This window comes from Colias philodice, chromosome 31 (assembly GCF_061535455.1).
Source record: "Colias philodice isolate Cphi_HAF_F1 chromosome 31, ilColPhil1 Martin Lab GWU primary, whole genome shotgun sequence".
NCBI classification, from domain to species: domain Eukaryota; kingdom Metazoa; phylum Arthropoda; class Insecta; order Lepidoptera; family Pieridae; genus Colias; species Colias philodice.
The window spans coordinates 872,947-882,305 of NC_143116.1; the positions used below are offsets into that span (position 1 = coordinate 872,947).

The 9,359-nt window shown below is 34.0% G+C and overlaps 2 protein-coding genes across 2 annotated transcripts; both read left to right on the forward strand.

Moving 5' to 3' along the window:
* The first annotated feature begins 220 nt into the window (after positions 1 to 220).
* On the forward strand, positions 221 to 2,943 carry LOC149475009 (U6 snRNA-associated Sm-like protein LSm4). Its single transcript, XM_089713935.1, has 2 exons — positions 221 to 542; positions 2,707 to 2,943. Exons 1-2 carry the CDS (start codon positions 342 to 344, stop codon positions 2,914 to 2,916), a joined length of 411 nt encoding a protein of 136 aa, XP_089570061.1. The 5' UTR covers positions 221 to 341; the 3' UTR covers positions 2,917 to 2,943.
* A 5,645-nt stretch (positions 2,944 to 8,588) lies between these two features.
* LOC149475010 (uncharacterized) lies at positions 8,589 to 9,359 on the forward strand. The gene is made up of 2 exons (XM_089713939.1): positions 8,589 to 8,834; positions 9,230 to 9,359. The coding sequence occupies exons 1-2, from the start codon at positions 8,696 to 8,698 to the stop codon at positions 9,325 to 9,327; spliced, it is 237 nt and encodes a 78-aa protein (XP_089570065.1). The 5' UTR covers positions 8,589 to 8,695; the 3' UTR covers positions 9,328 to 9,359.

The following is a 9,359-nucleotide window of genomic DNA, read 5'->3' on the forward strand; positions in this document are numbered from 1 at the left end:
AAGAATTTTCGTCTGTAAATGACAATATGGAAAATATATTTTGTTAGAAGCAGGTGGTTTGAAAAGATTGCTAAGTGAACTTTCCTTTTATTTATTTTTTACAACTTAGTCCATTCAATTATTGATTTTTATTTATTCGAAGCAAGGTATATATTTTTCGATCAAAAGCCTTGTCGCTATAGCTCTAGTCATAACAAGTGACATTGCTTCTAAATAATCTGTGGTGACATGACACTTGACACATAACAAAACAAATTTAATCATAACCTCGAATACGAATATTGACAAATAATTAATAAATAAGGACCGCTTATACTCAAAATTAATTTAAATCAACAAATATGTTACCCCTATCGTTGCTACGTACTGCGCAGAACCACCCAATGCTGGTGGAGTTAAAGAATGGCGAAACTTACAACGGACATTTAGTGAGTTGCGATAACTGGATGAATATTAATTTAAGAGAAGTTATTTGCACATCAAGGGATGGTGACAAGTTCTGGAGGATGCCAGAATGCTATATTCGCGGGAGCACAATCAAGGTAATGTTTAGAATCTCATATTTATCGAAGTATTGTTTCCTTCCCGCCCGATTATAATCTTCCGGTATATGCTACAATATTCAATAATTCGAGCTTCTTTGTTTTTTACAAACTTTATTACAATGTGCAGTTAAATATTTGTATCCCTTTTTACTGTTCCAATGGTCAATTCTATGAGAATACTAGCTTTCCGCCCGCGGCTTCGCCCGCATTTTCAAAGATAAACCCGCATAGTTCCCGTTCCCGTGGGATTTCCGGGATAAAACCTATCCTATGTGTTAATCCAAGTTACCCTCTATATGTGTGCTAAATTTCATTGTAATAGGTTCAGTAGTTTTTACGTGAAAGAGTAACAAACATCCATACATCCATACAAACTTTCACATTTATAATACATATTAATATTAATAATAATAGGAAGGATATCCTTACAATGTGAAACATTTTATCTCATTAACTTCCGATTTGAAGATTTAACGATTACCATAAACGTTATAAATGGATAAATATTGTTTGTAGTTATCTAGAAATTCATTTAATGCGGAAAATATTAAAAATCGCTTTTGATACATTAGAGCAAAATCCCAGGGCCGTCAGACCTCTCCTATTTTCTAGCGGATGAAATTTAGACAGTTGGGTAGTGTTAGAATGTGCTACCATGCTTCGCCTACCCGCTAGCTTGGTCAATGGGCCAATTTCCAGACATCAGGTGATTAAGGTTCATAAAAACAGTACTTAGGTACTTCATGTATTTTCTCGTGGCTAATTTTCACATATGTTTTACAATATGCAGTTAATAATAAGATGTCAGTACTCCCAGACACTTCTCATCGGCCATATTGCTTAACAGATGCTTTAAAGCTCTCAAAATAATAATAAAAACATTGAAATAAGTGAAATTCCATCAACATTAGTCCCCGTAAAAGATAAGTAATAACTTTATTACCACCTGATATCTGGAAGTTGGCCCATTGTAGTACTAACACTACCCAATTGTTCACATTTCATCCGTCAGAAAATAGTTACCTATCTTTATCTCGAATTTTAATATTCCAAATATCATAATCCCGAAAACGTTTAGACATTTTTTCATAATCGTGTTTTTAAGCTATTGCATAGCTTCTTTCGCGGGCCTAGAGCGCGGGGACCGAATCCAGAAATTCCGTAACGAAAAATCCTCACGCTCCCCACTCCGACGGGCACGGAGGTGTGGCTTGAAGGCACGCTAAGCTATAGCTTGACCGCGGCAGTCCCCGAGTGCCACACGTCTTTTTTTTTTATTCCAAAGTTTTGTTTGCCATATAATCCCAACTCCAAATTTCATTGGGCCATCTCTTCATTTGTACGACGTTTTACAATCCAGACGAATGAGTTCAAGGCACACGAAATCTATATGCACAAAAGCCAGATTCTTAAAACACATTTTTTTTTAAATACAGTTAATTGATATCCAGACTAACAATATCCAGATTTTTTAAATTCAAATAAATAATATCCAGAAAAACTAAATCCTTCCAGGCTATCGCAGTAGTAACCCAACCCACTGAGTCGAATTTTTCACTTAAACCTTTCTGTAATGGGCAAGTAAAACAACAAATTCACATACTGGCAGTTTTTATAACTTACAGACGATGCAATATAGTATAGTTAAGATAAAAACATGATTGCATAGGAAATAATTATGGAAATCTGGCAATAGTTTTTTAAAAATTTGGTTTTAGTGCATCTGGAAATTGATTCATCTGGGATATTAAAAAAGGAATTTTAAAAAGTTGTCATTCATTACATCTGTGTTTAAAAGTTCTGTAGATTGTATAGACTACTAGAGGTCCGCCCCGGCTTCGCCCGTGTTACATATTATTATTTCGCAATAAAAGGTAGCCTATGTCCTTTCTCGGGTATCAAAATATCTCCATACCAAATTTCATGCAAATTGGTTCAGTAGTTTAGGCGTGATAAAGTAACAGACAGACAGACAGAGTTACTTTCGCATTTATAATATTAGTATGGATATTTGTGTATCCATATTATAATATGCTTATACATAGAATATAATATAGATTAAGGATCGGTTACAATGCCACAATCGTGATTTTATCTTATTAAATCGTGTTTTTTTGCTCAATATTTATTTATTTAATATTGTGCAATGATATCCTTGCAGTACCTACGTATACCAGATGAAGTCATCGACATGGTTAAAGAAGAAACTCAGGTCAAGGCTAGAAGTCGTAACGAAGTATCTAAGGGCCGTGGGGGTCAAAACCTTAGAACGGGGCGTGGGGGCAGTCGTGGGGCATTCGGGAATAGGGGCAGACCTGCCCCACTGCGCGGCGGGGGCACGGGACGACCGCAGAATAAGAATAAGAAGTAGATTAGTTTAATAAAGTTTTTGTAAGGATGTGTTTTTTTTTATTTTAAAGGTGCTTTTCCATAAAAAATGTGCGCGATTGTAGCGAGGAATGTGTTTGTAACCAATAGTATCGCTTCATACAGCTTCAGACTTCAAACTAAATGAAGTGATACGATTGGTTATTTGACTGACCTGTTGGCTTGGTTGGTAGTGGCCCTGCCTTTGAATGAATGAATGAATGAATGAAAGCTTTACTGTACACACCAAAATAATGAAATAACATTAAGTAAAATATACATAAATTGCACAATAGGCGACCTTATGGCTACAGAGCCATCTAGCCTTTCAAGCCAGAGGTTGTGGGTTCGATTCCCACACGGGGCAAATATTTGTGTGATGAACATAGATGTTTGCTCTGTGTCTGGGTGTTAATTATCTATATAAGCATTTATTTAAAAAATTATATATGTATCAGCCATCTGGTTTCCATAACACAAGCGAAAGCTTAGTATGGGATCAGATTGTGCCGTGTGTGAAAATTGTCCTGAAATATTTATTTATTTATTATTATTTATTATTTATTTAGAAACACATTCCTCACTTCACATCCTCGCAGATTATTGGTGGAAAAGCACTCTAAATATCAAATGGACTATAATATTTTCAACCTCAAGTGACAGTCATTCGCTTGTGTTGCCAGTTTTTTTAAATAATATTGGGTTTATCGAAATATTAATTGGTAGCCTTTATTTTTTGTTGAAATGCCTAATTCGACCAAGCCAACTAGACGCTCGGGTGGAATGCGGCCTCCCCGCCCGCTTACCGCCTCAGGTACCGCGTTCGCCTTAGTACGGTTCGCAGCATCGACGCATTCGTACGTTTCGCATCGCTAGTTATTTCTGTACTTTTTATTATTAATCGTTAACCCTATTCTTGGTACTGTGTACAATTTGATACATTCAACTTTAAAAAAATCCCGAGAATTTATCTAACGTTTTTTTTTTACTTTTATTATTTAATATGGTACAAAATATATTTATGCTCAAAAAATAAACACTTTTGAAGTGCTTGCAACACTAAAATCGTCAGTAGAGCGCAAGATGGTGGACCGATCGAATGCGTCTACGCATCGCAAAGTAAGATTATAGATTATTTATTATATTTTGTTAAAATTGTTTTCAAAACTAATCTAATTTAAAAAGCTTGTTATATATTCTAACTACTAACGTTATTTTCCAATACCTAAATAAATTGTTAGTGCATGTAATCTTCATTGTTTTTCAAGTGTAGCAAATATGATACATTGCTAGATAGCGAACATTCTACATATTTTTAGCTGTGTATCAAATATGTGACATTGCCAGATTTGTAGAGATGTACTATTTCGTTTTGTTTTCCAAATCGATTATAGCCAAGGGGCCAAAATGTAGTCATTATGTATGAAAATTATTATTTTTTTACAGGTAAAATCCCACTTAAACACGCAACAACAAAGAAGAGCTCGGCAAGTCGTAGCTCTTGTTCCAAAACCGGGAGCAAAATCAGATTTGGTCGAAATGATACTTCTGAGGACGAAGTTCAATATTTCTCCCGCCTTCCTTACTCTGATAGCAGTTCGCCACCTCCATCATTGCCATCTTCAATAGAAAACCTAAATCTTCTCTCAGATGACGATATTGAGGTCAATGAAATAGTCGCTTCAAAGTCTTTAGTACAAGCATACAGTCAACATTCAATTCAGTCACCATTGATTAATCCTTGTTCGCCATCAATTTTATCGCCTAATCCATTAGTAACTGAGACCAGATCTTCGTGTCCGATACCGTCACCTTCATCGCCATCTGTACTAGCTGCACCCTCACAATTAACTTCACCGCGAGTTAGTAACTTGAAGCGGCATCATCAGTCACCACCAACGTCGCCATTATTTGTAAATTTTCCTTCAACGTCTACTCGTTCAAAGAGACCTAAACTTGTCACAGTAAAACGCAAAGCAATACCACCTAAAAGGTTAACACCTAAATGGAATCGGTTCAAATTTACTGGTTGTGCAGAAGTAGATGAAATCGTGTTTGAGCCAAGTGAAGAGAAAAGCCCAATTGAATATTTCGGCATGTTCTTTTCTGATAACATAATTTCTCTCATAGTGCAACAAACAAATTTATATAGCACACAATTAAAGGGTCATTCAATAAGTGTTACAGAAAATGATATCAAAGATTTTCTGGCAATTCTTGTATAATATATGGGTATTCATAAATTACCAGCTTATACAGATTATTGGCCTAAACATACGCGAAGCAACAAAGTAGCTGATATAATGACCCTGAAGAAGTTCCAATTACTGAGGCGTCACTTGCATTTTAATGACAATTTGAAAGACGATTGTGAGACTGATTTTTTACTTTATTGTATTGATTGATCTCAATTTACTAATCATTAAGATTTAAGATTAATAACTAGTACTAAGGCTGTTAATTATTATTCTAATTTTATATGTCTGTAGAAGAACATAATAATTTTATATTTTACTAGAGGTCCGCCGCGGCTTCGCCCGTGGTACATATTTCGCAATAAAAGGTAGCCTATGTCCTTTCTCGGGTATCAAAATATCACCGTACCAAATTTCATGCAAATTGGTTCAGTAGTTTAGGCGTGATTGAGTAACAGACAGACAGACAGAGTTACTTTCGCATTTATAATATGAGTATGGATTTTTTGTTATTTTACGAAGAATATTGACATTTTAAGTTTTGTTTTGTTACAAGTATTTTATTAAAAAAACTGATTTGTTTGGCACTGAAAAGTTGGCATTGTAGCAAATTAGATACATAGATTTTATATAGTCCATTGAATAAAAAGTTCTAGAGTGCGTGAGTTAGTAACGTAAGATGTTTCTTCGGAAACATGTCAAGAGTCCCTAGGTAATAAACATACTAAAACCCCGGGCCACTAGGAGGAGCCCCGGAGTGGGGGGAGGGGGGAAATGGGTCAATTTTTTCATTTTTCGCTTAAATCTCAAAAACGGTACATGTTAGAGAAAAACTTTCAAGGAAAAATTGAAAGGCCATAAAATTATCTACAAGTTGTACCTGAATCATTTTTTCCTATATCCTACCGTTTCTGAGTTATACGCAGTAAAACATGATTTTGGCTCAAACAATTTCCACATCAATCGATCAAAAAATATTTCTTTCTTCCAAAAAACTCAAAAGTGCAACTTGTGACCGGTACTGATAGATTGCTCTTAATTAGGTCTATAATTGGTAAAATAAACACATTCCTCCATGGAAGCCTTTAGGAGGAATCGATTGTCAAAATATTATATTATGGTAGTTTGAGTTACTGAACTTGATCTTTTTATTTTTTTCTTCCAAAAAACTCATAAGTGCAACTTGTGACCGGTACAGATAGATTGCTCATAATTGGGTCTATCATTGATAAAAATACCAGATTCCAACACGGAGGCGTTTACGGGGAATTGAATTTTATTAGGGTAGTTACGATACTTGAACTTTTTATTTTTTTTCTCCAAAAAAACTCAAAAGTGCAACTTGTGACCGATACTGATAGATTGCTCTTAATTAGGTCTATAATTAGTAAAATAAACACATTCCTCCATGGAAGCCTTTAGGAGGAATCGATTTTCAAAATACTATATTAGGGTAGTTTGAGTTACTGAACTTGATCTTTTTATTTTTTTCTTCCAAAAAACTCAAAAGTGCAACTTGTGACTGGTACTGTTAGATTGCTCTTAATTAGGTCTATAATTGGTAAAATAAACACATTCCTCCATGGAAGCCTTTAGGAGGAATCGATTGTCAAAATACTATATTAGGGTAGTTTGAGTTACTGAACTTGATCTTTTTATTTTTTTCTTCCAAAAAACTCAAAAGTGCAACTTGTGACCGGTACAGATAGATTGCTCATAATTAGGTCTATCATTGATAAAAATACTAGATTCCACCATGGAGGCGTTTACAGGGAATTGAATTTTATTAGGGTAGATACGATACTTGAACTTTTTATTTTTTTTCTTCCAAAAAGCTCAAAAGTGCAACTTGTGACCGGTACAGATAGATTGCTCATAATTAGGTCTATCATTGATAAAAATAAGTTCAGTAAAAGTTCATGTATCGTAACTACCCTGATAAAATTCAATTCCCCATAAACGCCTCCGTGGTGGAATCTGGTATTTTTAGCAATGATAGATCTAATTATGAGCAATCTATCTGTACCGGTCACAAGTTGCACTTTTGAGTTTTTTGGAAGAAAAAAATAAAAATATCAATTTCAGTAACTCAAACTGCCCTAATATAATATTTTGACAATCGATTCCTCCTAAAGGCTTCCATGGAAGAATGTGTTTATTTTACCAATTATAGAACTAATTAAGAGCAATCTATCAGTACTGGTCACAAGTTGCACATTTGAGTTTTTTGGAAGAAAGAAATATTTTTTGATCGATTGATGTTGAAATTGTTTGAGCCCAAATCATGTTTTACTGCGTATAACTCAGAAACGGTAGGATATAGGAAAAAATGATTCAGGTACAACTTGTAGATAATTTTATGGCCTTTCAATTTTTCCTTGAAAGTTTTTCTCTAACATGTACCGTTTTTGAGATTTAAGCGAAAAATGAAAAAATTGACCCATTTCCCCCCTCCCCCCACTCCGGGGCTCCTCCTAGTGGCCCGGGGTTTTAGTATGTTTATTACCTAGGGACTCTTGACATGTTTCCGAAGAAACATCTTACGTTACTAACTCACGCACTCTAGACCCCCCTTGGAGGGACTCATTCAATGGACTAATAGTGTTGATTGTTAAGGGCTTGGCAATGTATCTAATATGTTACACTCAATAAATGACAATTTACTGACATTAAATTTTTTTTATTATTTTTTACCCCTTCTATAGCCACATACAAACATATTAAATAAGTTTTTTTTTCAAAAATAAAAATAAAAATTTCTTGCCAAGTATAGGGTTAAAGCTTGTTGTTGACTGTTAAGTTTTTCGTTGTTATTTGTTTAAGTTTTTACTGTGTTGTTATTCATAGACAGCCCTCGAAATGGGGAAAAATAAGACTATTCATAGCGGAGAGCGAACAGTGATATTATTAATATATTTTTTTTGCTATCTGTACCCGAGACATGGGCGGGTGACGTCACAGTTGAAAAGGGTCTAGTTGGCTTGGTCACGTAGTACATTCTGGTGTAAAAAGTATGTATTACATAGTAAATTACAAATAAATAAGGGCGTATTCAGAAAGAAAGCTTGAAACTTATAAGCGCTTATAAACGCTTATCGGCGCTTGTCATGTTCATTGTCTTGCTTGTCATATTTATATGAACATGACAAGCGCCGATAAGCGCTTATAAGTTTCAAGCTTTCTTTCTGAATACGCCCTAAGTTTTTATCATACTAGACGATGCGAAAATTTCGCGAAAAAGCAAAGTACTCACACTTTTCCTATAAAAACCAGCCATTTTACAGTATTAATAAAAAAATGTTAACCATGTTTTTTATGGTTTCAGGTATTAATAGTTATCTGTTTTTATTTTTAATAATTATTTAATTTTAATCTGTTCTATTGTTTAAATCTTCTTTAAAAATAATAATTATTTATTATCTATGCTTTTTTTATTAAAATTATTATAATCTGTTCTAGAAGCAAAAAAAAGAAACAAAATTCGGTAATTCAAATTTTAAATGTGTAATTACTGTTTTCTCTTAATTTTACTGAAGTAATATTAATTACTGATTGATTTGTAAAAGTTGGTTTAAAAAATAAATCAAAATGGATAATGTGCAACTAGCATCTTCACTACAATACATTGATGTTAACAATAATGAGTTTTACGATAAATTGCAAGAAGAAATTGACTCTGATTTAGCACGGCTGAAAAAGAATGTCACGATAATAACTGATTTACGACGTAAGTTTATTCATGTTAATTAATTGTATGCTGTTATTTTAGTGTAGTTGTTCCTACCAACATTTTTTTTTATATTTTATACCTAGGTATGCTAACGCGACTTCGCTTGCGTTCTAGAAAGTTCAACAAATTATACTAAAAACCTTCTTCTTGAATCACTATGACTATTAACGCTTTAAAATCCGTTGCGTAGTTTTAAAGATTTGACAATACCTACATAGGAACCATAGTTTCAAGTTCTCTTGACTTCACACCTAAGTACTATGTATATAGGAACGGACAGACTGCGACACTCGATAGCGACTTTGTTTTATACTATGTAGTGATGATGCAACAATGTTATACCATGTTATACGCATAGGTACCTAATAATAACAATTTCGTTTAATTTTCAGTAGCTGCGGCGGAAATGGAAGTGGAAACTGCTGCTTTATATCATGCAGAGCTTTGGTACAACATAGAGGAATTAAAATTGTACTCAAAACAAAATTAATAAATGATAAAATAAATAATAATCATACAATA

Bases quoted from the DNA above. Each gene is read 5' to 3' on its own strand.
- LOC149475010 (XM_089713939.1), top strand. From the start codon at position 8,696: ATGGATAATGTGCAACTAGCATCTTCACTACAATACATTGATGTTAAC. The intron at 8,835-9,229 runs GTAAGTTTATTC...TTTAATTTTCAG, and splicing joins GATAATAACTGATTTACGAC to TAGCTGCGGCGGAAATGGAA.
- LOC149475009 (XM_089713935.1), top strand. From the start codon at position 342: ATGTTACCCCTATCGTTGCTACGTACTGCGCAGAACCACCCAATGCTG. The intron at 543-2,706 runs GTAATGTTTAGA...ATATCCTTGCAG, and splicing joins TTCGCGGGAGCACAATCAAG to TACCTACGTATACCAGATGA.